This window comes from Nelumbo nucifera, chromosome 5, assembly GCF_055504915.1.
Source record: "Nelumbo nucifera cultivar China Antique chromosome 5, China Antique-T2T, whole genome shotgun sequence".
NCBI classification, from domain to species: domain Eukaryota; kingdom Viridiplantae; phylum Streptophyta; class Magnoliopsida; order Proteales; family Nelumbonaceae; genus Nelumbo; species Nelumbo nucifera.
This window is the reverse complement of record NC_142653.1, coordinates 44544569-44558486: the sequence shown is the minus strand read 5'-3', so window position 1 is coordinate 44558486 and position 13918 is coordinate 44544569. Positions and strand designations below refer to the sequence as shown.

General features: G+C 36.9%; 1 protein-coding gene across 2 annotated transcripts in view; it reads left to right on the top strand.

The window, feature by feature from the left end:
- The window catches only part of LOC104608503 (threonine--tRNA ligase, mitochondrial 1-like), a 56050-nt gene that overhangs the window by 36803 nt on the left and 5329 nt on the right, over positions 1 to 13918 (top strand). The window contains exons 13-20 of one of the 2 annotated variants that reach the window (XR_016076212.1): positions 3098 to 3192; positions 3781 to 3813; positions 3942 to 4028; positions 4408 to 4500; positions 7475 to 7567; positions 7663 to 7884; positions 8575 to 8661; positions 13102 to 13173. Coding sequence is in view for 1 of the 2 variants with exons in the window: in XM_010274517.3 (XP_010272819.1) it covers positions 3098 to 3192; positions 3781 to 3813; positions 3942 to 4028; positions 4408 to 4500; positions 7475 to 7567; positions 7663 to 7884; positions 13102 to 13173 (695 nt within the window). In the remaining variant the exon portion in view is untranslated. The remainder of the gene's footprint in view (positions 1 to 3097; positions 3193 to 3780; positions 3814 to 3941; positions 4029 to 4407; positions 4501 to 7474; positions 7568 to 7662; positions 7885 to 8574; positions 8662 to 13101; positions 13174 to 13918) is intronic. The other variant, XM_010274517.3, reaches the window with a different exon arrangement.

Genomic DNA, 13918 nt, shown 5'->3' with positions numbered 1-13918 from the left:
GACTGCTATGAGGTGAATGGTAGATCAATATGCTGGAGGTCTTCTTTTAGGAGTTTCAATGATTGGGAGATTAGTCAAATTTCTGATTTGTTAGCTCTACTGAAGAATCAACCTCTGGATGTACAGAATCAGGATTCAACACTTTGGAAATGGACCTCCAGAGGGGTTTTCTGAGTCAAATCCTTTTACAAAGGCCTTGTTGGAGCTTCAAGGAACCCTTTTCCCAGCAAGGCCGTTTGGGGTTCAGCTGCACCCTCCAAGGTTAAATTCTTCACTTGGGTGGTTGTGCTAGAGAAATGTTTGAACAAGGAAATTCTTTTGAGGAAGGGGCACCCTATCCAAGACAGATTATGTGTGTTTTGCAGCAGGGGGAAGAGTCAGCAAGTTATCTGTTCTTACACTGTAACTTCAGCTCAGCTTTGTGGAGCCATTTCTCAAGGGCTCTCTCCCTGAACCTGCACTGGTGCTGTCCCTTCTCAGTCAAGGACCTTTTGCAAGAGTGGGGCATACTGGGCTTGTCTAGGAAAGGGAGAGTCTGTTGGTCTGCAGTCCCTTTGGCAGTACTGTGGGCCATCTGGTCTGAAAGAAACTTGAGGATTTTTTAACAGACAGCTTCACCAGAACCTGTGGTGATTAATAGGGTTGTAGAGGATTTGAGGAGCTGGTTATCTTTTTTGAATGTAGATTTTTTGATTTTTTTTTGGGGGGGGGGGTGTAAAGTATCTTTTTGGTACATAATCTTATGTACAACCTCTCATTATCAATGAAACTTTACTTTACCTGTTCAAAAAACAAAACATGTATTTTTTATGATAAATTGAATACTTGTATTTCATGATGCTCTTTTACCCCTTTCACCTTTATTTGTACAAATAAAATGGTTTAGTTGTGTAATAACTAAAATTGATATACTCTCATATAATAATAATACTACTAGAGTTAGGCACAAACCTAAAACTTCCTCGTTGTCTAGGTACCACTGTAACAACTATGCATTCTTAATTGTTAAATGGTAACAATCGGAGAGAGTGGTTAATTTCCCATTATGAAGGTCCCAACTGGATAGTTGGTAAAATCTGGGAGGTTCAAAATCCAGACCTGAGATCCTATCTTGTTCTCAGCATTCTGTCAACTTGTCCATTGCACATCCAAGAAAATTTAGTTTCCCGTTGATGTTTGTGGTCTTTAAGTATTTGGGGAAAATGAAATAGAAGGATATTTGATGATGTAGTTTGATTCTTCAAAAGATTATATCTAGAAATTTGCACTTAATAAATGAATGGGTTTTGATTGTAAATGAACTTCATGTGTCCAAGAGGGTGGATTTTGCTTATAGATGGTGTTAGTTTTTGGGTATAGAGGGTGGAATAGTGTAAATCAGAATGGTTTCTTTCAAGTGTTCTGCACTTCTGCTACTTTTTTTTTGCATTGGTTGTTTCAGCACAATTCGATACATTTTGTTTATTCTCCATGAAGATTTGTTGTAATTTTGTAATTTTTGACGGGAATGCATCCTTCTAACTGATTTGAAATTTCTGATTCCATCATGGCTGGTGAAAGTCCTCCCTCTCCCCCAAGAAAGGGTGAATCCTCTGGAATCAAAGTTCTGGTTGCAATTTGCCTCAGTCTATGGAAGGAATGAAACATAAAAGATAAGGGGCATTGAGGGATCAAGGGTTCTGGCCTTCTGGGCAATTTTGTAATATAAATGATTGGGAAAGGTGGTAGCCTTTCTAAATACAGATTGTAAAGTGCACATTAAATTATACTTCTTAATGAAATTCCTATTAATTATCAAACAATGGAACTTTAAAAGTAAAATTGCTTGGAGGAATGGGTGGTCATAAAATTGAGAGGCTATTTTGTTTGGATCTTTTACCTTGTTAGATTTTGATGATTTTTCCCAAAGTTTTGTGATACTTAATCTATACAAAAATAAATATTTGAGGGATGTGCAGCTTTTGCCCCCTTTCCTAAAGTTGATTTACTTAGAGGGTGGCAGCATATTGCACAATAATCCACTAGTAAAACATTGCCTACCATGCAATGGAGCCCTCTGATCCCGAACCATTTTAAGTTGAATTTTGATGGTTTCAGCATAAGCGATGCAGGTTCTTCAGGAGTTGGTGAAGCATTTAGAAATAGACAAAGAACTATTATTGGCATATTCTGAGGTCCTCTAGGTGTTGGAGAATTAACAAGAGCAGAAGTGTCAGCTGTACTATGGGGAATCAGGTGGAGAAGCTCTCACACCTCAAGCGTAGCCCTCAACCTCGGGATCTAGGACCACAGGATCAAACTCCTGTCCCTTTTAAATGGCTCGCATGGGCTGAAATGCAGGCCTGGAGAGAAAAGGGTTTATGTTATGACTGTGATGACAAATTTTGGCCTGGACACAAATGCAAGGGCCAACAAGTCTATCTGTTGCAGATGGGTGATTCTGTCTATGAAGAAGGGGATTAGGGTAATGCTTCTCTGTTGCCTCTCATTCCATTATTTTATCTTATACTACCAGATCCATTACAGCTAGCTATAGGTGCTTGTAACAGAATCTGACAATTCAGTTAGGCTGTTGTGGCTTAAAAGCCTTGTGGTAGTAAAACTGAGTGACATTGGGCTTCACTGGTTAAGGTCACTCCTTAGGTTGGTTCAAGGGTAGTTGATCTCTAACTGGTAGTTTGAGGAAATACAATTGTATTGACACAAAAGATGTTGTAAGTTGTAAGTGACTTTGAAAGCTTACAGGCATAAATTAAGCTGTGGAAACATGTACATTCCGCTAAATTCCTTCAAGCACTGGATGTCATAAATTTCTAATGATAGCTAACTTTGTCATTCAATCTCAACATTGAATGCATCAAAAATATGAAATTGCAGCATAATTATAGCATGACTTTAGGATGAGATATAGAGTAAGCTATTGTCTTTGTCTGATAATTCATATTTCTGTTTGTTTATCTAGTTTTGTGAATTTTCTGATCCTATCTTTGAGTTTCCTGTTTAAATATGTAACTTATTATTTCTTCTGCTGTTCCATTATATCCTCTTCTGTTCTTTCAATAATATGCATTTTGATTATTTAGTGTTACTATTGTAGAATTACCACTTCGCTTGGCTGATTTTGGAGTTTTGCATCGCAACGAAGCTAGTGGTGCACTTACTGGTTTGACACGTGTTAGGAGATTTCAACAGGTATCCTTTCAATTGCATTGATCCATTTGCATTCCACTGAAAATTTTCTATGCATATACGTTCAAAAAATTGTCTATGCATATGGATCCCAAAGATTACAGACCTTTTCCTTTTTGGCTGCATGTCTCTTGTACTCTGGGGAAACTTCAAATGCTTGTACCATGATGTCTTATAGCATAGCATTTGCTAGTTAGCTTTATTAGTACTGCTATACTATCAGTTGGTTTCCTTGGTCTGAAATGGCTTACAACTGAGTGACATCCTATTATCTTTTAGACCCTGTCAGGCCTCCTAGCACACTTTATTTTTTTATTCTTTCTAGATTTTGCACTAAGAACCCTGCATTACTAATTTCATGGTTGTCACTCTTTACTATATTACCTATGATTCTTTTATTCCTTCATTTGCATTGGGGAGCATCCCTCCTGGTTGTTGCTATTTTGTTCAGTTTTGGCGTATTTAGTTCTGCTTGGCCTTCTCTTTTGAGAGGTTTATTTTTTTATACCTTAACATAGCTCTTTGATCTGGTTTAGCAAAAGAGAGTTGTTAAATCGATTCATATATAATATAGTCTATATTATTGTGCAGGATGATGCTCACATCTTCTGTAGGGAATCCCAGGTGTGGTTATGTTTATTAATATGTAGCAGATACTAAACACACATTGTATGCACACTAAAGCTAACTTATTTTTTCTCTTTGTGTTTTATACTTTCTCTAGGATAACTACTTTTGTTTAATATTTTCAGATAAAAGATGAAGTTAGGAGTGTCTTGGAATTTATAAGTTACACATATGATATATTTGGGTTCACATTTGAGCTGGAGTTATCAACGGTATGAAATTCTGGTTCCTCTTGTTCTCTACAGTTTTACAATACTTCACAGCATATTTTTCTGACATTTTGATATAATGAATAACTTTCTCATTGAGCCTACCTGAATGTTGTGTTATATGTGCTTGGTGCAGAAGATGCATAAACATGTATTTTTCGATGTGAACTGATTTGCTATTATGAACTAAGTTCAGTTAATAAACAATGCTTTTATTTCAGATGTAAAAGTGTTTTCTATTTCCCAAAATTATAGTTTAAACATTTCACATGCCAGTAATAGCATTTTTTTGATTCATGCTAGTTTGTTCTATTTTATGCATTATGCCTTGATTAGATGCTTCAGGTTCAGCTTTTCATATCCTCTGTACCATTGTTTTTAGCGGCCGGAGAAATTCCTAGGAGATATAGAAACATGGGAAAAAGCTGAAGCTGCTCTTACAGAAGCATTAAACGAGTTTGGTAAACCATGGCAGGTAAGTTGGCAGTTGGCACTTCGCCTTAATTCATCTTTCTATCAAGCCATAGAAATTGTTTCCTGTGCTTGAATCCCAAAAAAGCTGGCTGTTTCAAAAGTCATGGTTATATGCAAAGTTTGATTTCTTTCCCTCCCAGCCAGTGTTTTAAAAGCCCAAGGGCCAATTTGCGCCCGAAGTGCAAGCACCTTTTTGAAGCAAGGCACAAAAATACACAAAAAATGCTAAAAAAATAAAAAGTCAGGAAATTCAAAAAATTCCAAAAAAAAAAGAAAATATATAACGAAATATTAATAAAAATATATAGTTAAATTTTAAAATAAATATTTTATAAAACCTATTATCTAAAATTAAAATGCATAAACATAATATGTAAAGAGTATTCAAATGAAAATTTAAAAATAAAATCAAACATATAAAGCATTTTCAAGCATGTAAAACCCACAATCTCTTTTATTTCTTCAACTGCATTACTTCAAGTAGCAAAGTGATGTAAAACATATTGCATTCCTGATTCTACGAGCTGCCATTGTACCACGTCCCTCGAGGCAATTCCAAACAAGTCCATGCTTGGGTCTTAAATTCTTAATTCTTATATAAAAAACAATGATTTTATAACTTAAATTGCCTTTTAAGAAGATATTTTATTAGAATGAATGAATAAACAGCATTAGCAAATGCGGGGTTCTTGGAGCTGAGGTGCATCAGGCGTGTGCCTTTTGAAAGGGCTGCACCTAGTACCTAGGCGAGGCACATACCCTAAAATGCGCCTCGCCTGTGCGCTTAGGCATGCCTTTTAAATCACTGCTCCCAGTGATTTAAAAGGCATAGGCGAGGTGCATTTTAGAGTATGCACCTAGCCTAGGTCCCAGGTGGAGCACTTTCAAAAGGTGCATGCCTCACTTTGCACCTTGCACCTCGGGTGCAAAATGTCCCTTATGCTTTTAAAACACTCTTTCATCGTAATGTGATTTTTCTCAGCTTCTGCTGTTGTTTGTTAGTGTTCCTAGGCTTTTCTGTTTGTTTCTGTCATTTATGCACTAAATGTGAAACACAATATTTATACTCTGCTTACATGTACATCATGTCTTTCTATTGAATACACAACTGTAAAATTAGTACCAAGTTTCAAGTCCATCAGATAAATTATGGTGTTCAATTGATGTATTTTGGGATGGTGGGAATTTGGAGCAAAAACAATATTCTTATGGTGTTTCCTGCTTCCTGTGTTGTGCTAGACTATTCAGAAAGAGGAATTAAAGAACATTGTTAGGTGAATGGAACTTTTTGAAACTGCGGTTGAATAATTAGGTAATGGGGAAAGAAAAGAAGAAAAAAGATATATTAGGTGGAATAATGGAGATTGGTTTGGATCTCCAGATGCATACACACACACACTCATTCTATTACCATCACGCAAACAATGGCTCCTTAATAAGGTAATTGATATTTATTGTATTAATAGCAAAAAGAAGGTTGTATATAAAAGGATATACAAAGATAAAAAAATATAAACAAGCAGTCATAGGGGTGATCATGGTCCAGGCTGGGATAATCTTGTAATTGGTCAGTAGATTTGAATTCTTTGGCCATGTAATGGTGAACTCCAATGTGAAAAAGTGATTTATTGATAACAAAATATTAGTGGAATCAAATACTTGGTTCAAGTCAGAGGATTTTAGATGGACAAACAAGATGCCAAAAGAAACTACCTACAATAAGTTCCATCTCTATGTTTCGTACCCTTTTGTAGTATAAGGCCTGTAATGAAAACCTTGTCCATGCTATACTTGGGGGTAACATGGGAACAGAGTGTGACTTTTTCTTTTCATTGTCTTTTCCTTGGCTCCTTATCTTTTTAGTGTCTTATGGGACATGGATTTTGATCCTTTGCTTTATAGCCTATCATAGCTCTGCTTCCTCTTGCTATTTTGTTCTGCATGTTGACATTTTAATCTCTACCAATGCCCTAGTGGTATATTTTTTTTGGGGATTTTAGATGGATGTCCTCTTACATATTCCACTGTAGATCTGTTGAGGGACTCCCTGGTTGTGAACTTGTTATGGTCTGGGGTAGACCATTGATGGCCAGAAGGAACAACTAGCAGATCAGCCAATGTGCTAGCTGATTTCTTGGCCAGGAGTGATTTAGCTAAATGGGATTTGTATTGATCCTTGGCCTTCCAGAGTAGATTGGTTTTGGGTGTATGGGGGCTGACTGGGTCAGCCCATTAGCTCTTGCTTTGTTTCTCTTGTTACTCTTTATTTCCTGTACTGTCTCTATTTTTTGATAAATATCCAGCTGAGAACTAAGAAGCTTTATTAATTATTGAAAAAGTAAGTACAAAGTACAGAGCAGGGAGATACTTATCCCACCTTGTGGCTGTTAACCACAAGGTTGGAGATACTTATCCTACCTTGTGACCAGACAACAAACAAGCTTCCTGTTCACCCATTGATGTTTGTTATTTTGGGTGATTAGGCCATCAGCTTTATCTCATAACTTTCCCAATTTTATTTTGTTGGTATTTCCCAATGTTATTTCTTTATCATTTTGATTATTAATGGTTTCCCTTTGATCTTGTCATTGATGGAATCATTACAAGAAGAATTAAACAATTAAAGCAATTTATAATTTATCATATTGAGCTTTTCAAGTTGCAAAATTTACTATTCATTTCCAAAATTTAGTCTAAGAATACAATTCATTTCCAAATTTAATCCAAGAATCTTTAAGTTTCCATTTACTTACCAAACAAATTAGATTCATTTGGGGTTTTAAGAGTCTTTGTTGGAGCTGAATTAGTGCTCTTTGGCCAGTGAAGAGTAATTTATTAATACTATTAAGGAGACATTCCTGATTTACCAATTAATGTTTCCATAAAATATTCTTGTTTCTGCCAATATATATGTGCTTCCATATTTTGTAGCACCAATTGTTGTTTATCTAGTAATTTATTGTTAAACTTCACAGATAAATGAAGGAGATGGTGCCTTTTATGGACCCAAGATTGATATTAGTGTTTTTGATGCCTTGAAAAGGAAATTTCAATGTGCAACATTACAGGTTATTGACAACGGCTCAATGAAATTTGATTTCACTGTCACGTACAGAGTTAGTAGTTTTGTGCTTAATAGGACAAATACTTGTGGTTGTTGCAGCTTGACTTTCAGCTCCCTTCACGTTTCAACTTGTCTTATTCAGCAGAGGATGAGGCGAAGAGGGAAAAACCTGTTATGATACATAGAGCAATCCTTGGGTCTGTTGAGCGTATGTTTGCAATACTTCTGGAACACTATAAAGGAAAGTGGCCTTTTTGGCTTAGCCCACGACAAGCAATTGTTTGCCCTGTCTCTGAGAAATCTCAACCATATGCATTGCAGGCAAGTAAATTGGTTAATAATTGAATGTTCTAGTGAACTTAAGTAGTAGTCTAAATAACACTTGTCATCTGGAAAGTGATAATGATCCACGATGCATGCTTTATTATTTATGTTCTATATTTTTATGTTTTGTGAAACATTAATTGTTCTTTGTTCTCTCTAGAAAGCCATTCTGATGCTAAGTAAGAAAAGCTAGCAAATTGATAAATTATGAAGGAAAACCAACTTAGGTGCTAATGATGGGAAAACTATATTAGTGAATGGTGGAAGACCGAGAGGAACGAAACAAGGCTAACTCATTTTCAATTTGCTGACAATATTATATTGTTTTGTCAAGATTCCAGTGTGCTTGGTGTGAGAAACTTGCTGCTGTTAATATCTTGTTTTGAGATAAGTTTCAGATTTAAAAATTAATCTGGTAGGAGCTGTATGGTGGGAGTTAACATGGGGGAGGAAGAGTGGAAGACATTGGGAGGTATGCGGATCAGTGGCCTTTGAAATATTTGGGCCTACTAATAGGATAGGAGGGAATCGGGAATCCTAGATCTTGCAGCTTTACAGATCCTATTGTGGATAGAATCCCAAGAAATTTGCCACCTGGAAAATAAGTTACATTTCTTTGGAAGGAAGTATCAGACTGAACAATTCTACATTTGCTAATCTTTTAGTATGTTGCCTCTTTGTTTTTAGGTTGCTTGCATCAGTAGCAAAAAGGCTCGAGAAGATCATGAGGGATTTCTTGTCGGAACAAGGGGTGCTTAATGTGTGGATCAAATGGTGAGACTGCTTATTGCTTACCTGTCCATTTGTTTGCTGCATTTGGGGTTGGTTTTTCTCTCTCGTTGGATGTAGGTGCATTCTTTCAATTTGTTTGGATAGGCTGTTTGATTTGAATTCCTTCAGGTGGCCAAAAAGAAGAGGTAGAGTGATGTGGAGGTGTACAAGGCTTCTATGGTTTGGATGATTTTGGAGGAAAGGAGTGCTCAAATTTTTGAAGAGAAGAAAAGAAGTAATGAAGCTGTAATTGAATTCATAATGGTGAGGGTGGCATATTAGGTGAAAATCGTTGAACCTGTTTTCAAACTTCACAATTGGTGATGTTATGAAGAACTGGAGAGTAGTGTTAGCTTCTTCAAAAAAGCAAAAGGTGATAAAAAACTGGGTTCCACCTGATATAGGGTTTTAAAACTGATCATTTTTTTTATCAAATTTTAGAACTGAACTTGATGATAGTAGCTTTGGCAATTTGGGACCTTATGGAATTGGAGGGGTGATAAGGGATAAAAGTGGAGTACTACAGGCTATGTTTTTGAGGACCAATAGAAGTTGGGAATTCTACCAAGGCAGAACTGATGGCTTCAGTTTTTGGAGTGTAGGAAACTATGGAAATGGGAGTGGAGAAACTTTTTGTTGAGGGAAACTCAAAAGTGGTCGTAAGCTGGATGTTGAAGGCTGACAGTGCTCTATGGGTGTTCAGGAATGAGATTATGGTTACTAAGGGATATGCAAATGACTATACAACGGGCTCGTTGGCAAATTGCGTAGCTGACCATCTAGCAAAGCAAAGAGTAAATAGAGAACAGTGTTTTTGGGTTCAGTTGTAAGTAAAATGTGGGAGGAAGAGTAAACAGGGTTTACCCATCTGTATTTTTTATTTTTCATCTTTAATGAATATAATTTGTTTCTTATCAAAGGAAAAAGAATAACAGGAGGCTAAGAGGGAGGATGAGAAGAAAAGAAAATCATCGTCCAGAGTCTACAAAAGGAAACAAAAATACAGAACCAGACCTTTGCAAGATGACGGAAATTTAGGCGATCACAGTGGAGCATTTTCGGCTACAGAGGAGGAAGTAGATATAGATGAGACTCACAAAGTTGAGAAAACTGCAGATATGGAAATGGTGCTAAACACAGTGGTGAAGGTCAGTAAAATTTTGGGATTATTCTTCTTGGGGGGGGGGAGGACTTTGCAAAGGACACTTTCAGGGAGATGAGTGAAGATGCTAAAATCCAGTCAAAAGAGAAGAACAAGGGGATGACAAATTGCCAATTTCAGATGCTAAGGTGGCTGGTTCTGATTCTGGGAGTACCAAGCAGATTGGAAGGTGGAAGATTTTTGGAGATGTAGAGGATGGGTAAGTTTAAGAGGGATGGCCTGAGTGCTGCTCAGTTTTTTGAAAAGAATGCAATTTTTGAATTAGAAAGAATCAATGCTAAAAGGGAGGCTGATACGAAGATGGAGAAAAATACTAATGCAGTAAGAAGATTTGGAAGACAGAAAACCAATTAGCGGTGCAAGCCTCAAAAGTTTTTATCAGGTTAAGGTTGGGAGTATTTGGAGCAGGATTAAAGAAGGGGAAGAGATAAGGAAAGTCACTCAGACGAGAAGTGAGACCTCTGTTTTAGATAGTGGGCAGGATGAGGATAAAGCTTGAGTTTAAGTTTGTCTTCAGAGGGTTGAGTGGGCCCAGGGTGTTTCTTCTTGTGTGTTTTTTGGCAAGGTTTGGTTGGTGCGGGAGCTGTAGTATTTTGGTTGCTTTTGTTTTTTCTAGGGCTGTTTTTCTGTTTAAAGGGTTAATTTTGTTAGGGTGGGTCTGTCGTATTTGGGTCTGTTCTTGTTTGGGTGATTCCTTATCACCCTGTTGTATTCTCTTTTCCCTTCATCTATAAAGTTTATTTTTATTTATCTTCAAAAAAAAAGAGGGATCATCAGGTAAATTGGAAGATAGTGGCCCAAAGGAAGGAACTTGGGGATCTGGGTATGGGGAGATTTAGTATTAGGAATCCAGCTTTTATATGAAAATGGTTGGGATGTTGGCTTTTTTACAAGGGCAACATTGACTCCTTGGAAACCCATTTCAGCTTTGCTTCCTCTTTTCCTGCATAATATTCACCATTATGTCTCTTATGGGAACTTGACCAAGTATTGGGAAGACCTTTCATGGGTTGTAGAACTTTAAAAGAATCTGACCCCCCTCTTATTTTCTTTGTTGTCTCACAAATCTAAACTATGTCTCCCACTTTGCATTGTTCTCTCAGGTAGGTTTATCTTTGGGGTTGAGGAGAGGCCATGTAGATTTTAGGAAGTGTGGTCCTTGCCACCACTAAACCTGACTATAGAATTTGGATGGCCTCTGTTTTTTTCTTTTTCTTTTTTTTGAGAAAAGGTAAAGTATGATTGTAGCTTTGTACAATGAGAAGCTGTACAAATAGCTAACAAGTTGGACCTCAAAAAAAGGCCATCCTCAAAAAATTACTATCAGACATGTCATCTTTAAATGCAGCATGTATAGACAACCAACTCCTAATAAACCCTATAGCCATATTGATGACCTCAGGTTCAGAAGAAGCTTTCTGTTCAAAAGTTCTGTTGTTTCTTTCCAGCCGCACCGCCCACAGAATTGCCAAAGGGATGGAAGACCAGCAGACTTTCCCTTTATTAGTCAACCCAGATATGTGCCATTCCTCCAGCAAGGCTTTCATTGAGGCAGGCATGCACCAACTTAAATTCAGGGTCTTAAAAAATAGCTCCAAATTTCTGAAGCAAACTTGCTATGCAGAAACAAATGTCTGTCTGATTCCAGTTCCATTCATCCAGCAAGGTTTTCACTGAGGCGGGCATGTACCAACTTAAATTCAGGGCTTTAAAAAATAGCTCCAAATTTCTGAAGCAAACTTGCAATGCAGAAACAAATCTCAGTCTGATTCTAGTTGCACTTTACAAAGAGAGCATCTCAAGTCATTGCAGATGAAACCTTTCTTCAGCAACATTTCTTTGGAGAGGCACTTTTCTACCCATACAAAAAACTTGACTTTTGAGGGTGCCACTGTCCCCCAAATAGCCTGACTGGGAAAAACTTCACCTTCCCCCACTAGAAAGTTGTATAAAGATTTAACTGAACTCTCCTACCTTGTTCCAGTTCCATACTCTTGAGTCTTGAGTTTTAAGGTTTAAAGCCTTTTTTTTTTTTCTGTTGTCTCTCATTTTTTAAGGCTCTATCCCCCTTTGGAACAACCCAATTCCACCCAAAATTATGGTCTTTCGTTGAGAAGACCCTTGTAGAGATGAACTGTTCATCCCTTGTATTTTTCTTGTAAGACAAGTGGAGAATCTGCCTGCCTTTTACCTACTTATCTTTTGCGCATTTGTTGCTTATATTTGGGGGTGGTTCTCTACTCTTTTCGTTGCAGGTGGACCTCTCCTAATGAGGTAGCGGATCATTTTAAGGCCTCTTTCTTTACATGCCAAAGAGAGGAAAGACTATTTATTGATCAAAACCTATGTGGAGATTTTTAAGGACAGCAGTCTTTTGGACCATTTGGGAAAAAAGAAGTGCCAAAACCTTAAAGGGCATTGCATGATCTAAAGAAGCTATTATTGAAAACATTTCAGTAACAGTGGTGCACCATATTAAAGCTTTTAGGATCTTTGAGCAATTCTCTTTAGATGATATCTTTTGAGGTTGGCTGTGGGTGGCTGCTCCTTCTTCAGCAAGAACTTTGGTTGCTTGTCTATGGCACTTGGCACCCACCTAGTTCTAATTTAGTTAAACTAAACTTTGATGGCTATAATTTGAGCAATCTAGACACATCAGTTATTGGATGAATTTTTAGAGATTTCCATGGATATATTTTAGCCATGGGCTCACGACCTGTAGGTCATAGAAGCTCTATAAGGATGGAGCTGCTACAAGTGGTTGAAGGCCTGTGGTTGGTGATATCTCTCAAGAGTCAAGAGTAAAATGGAACGTGACTTGTGTAAGGTTTTAAATAAGGAAAACAATGAAGGTTCGTGGTACTACAAGAACACATTCAAGGAGATAGGGCCTTGAAAAGGAATGGAGATTGAATATACTTGGATATATAAATTGCCAAAAGCTTTGGCAGTAAACAAGGGGTAAATAGGGATCAGCTATTGTGGTGGTGGTTGGGAAATAAAATTTATTCTAGAAAGACTGATTGAGTGGTAACTTGTAATTCATCAAAAAAAAGTGGTAACTTGTAGCCTAAATTGGGGCTACTTGGCAGCTTGTACATAAACCATTCTTTATCTTATTTAATAAAGTTGTAACTTAGCCATAAAAAGATATTACATGTTGTTATTGTTTGTGGTCCTGTGCAGATATTTATTCTGTTAATTGTTAGTCTTTGTATGATTAAATTTGCACGACTCAGAGGTCAATGGATGCTCATGTCTTTTGTTCTTTGTCTTTATAGGTACGAGATCAAATTCATCAGGCTGGTTATTATGTTGATGTTGATACAACAGATAGAAAGATCCAGAAAAAGGTAAATACTTTTATTGTTTTCTTATTGTGAGAATTGGAGATTAATTTAATTGAATTGATTTACAAATGTTGCTTAGAATGGTTTCCTCGACATTTCTTTTGGACTGCTGATTTCATAAAATTATTTTGTCTTGTTACTTAGACATGGTCATGTTGGTGATGAATGCTGTACTTGTGAAAATATTAGAAGAGTAAACTTCATTGTCTTCATGGTATAATGACCAAATTCTGTCAAAGGAAGAGATGAAAGGTTCTCAAAAGATTTTGAAATACCTTAAATCTTTGAGTATGATCATTGATGTTATCTTCGTGTATACCGAAAGGATGATTGTCTATGGGTCCCAAAGAATAAAATCTTATATATCCCATGTGTGAGTGTATAAATATATAGCTGCCTCTTCTTTCAGAAAGAAATATCAAATATGTGATTAGCTCCACTCTCAAATAATGGGTGTGGTTGCCTCGTTTAGATATGAGTACTGAGTGGTTACCTCCACTCCCTAAAAGAGTGTTCACTTCAAATGGTATGGGACTCATACCAATGATGACCAAATTTATCACATAATAGTGAGTTCGAAACAAAATAATGGCTGTGGTTGCCTTGTACCTAGTACGTGGTAGTCATTAACTAGTAATTTTAGAAATTCAAGATTTCAGTTAGAAACATAGGAATTAGAAAATTACAAAAAAATAATGTGAGTTCTGCTTTGGTTCTTCAAAAGGATTTAAGGGTTTAGGTTTTGATG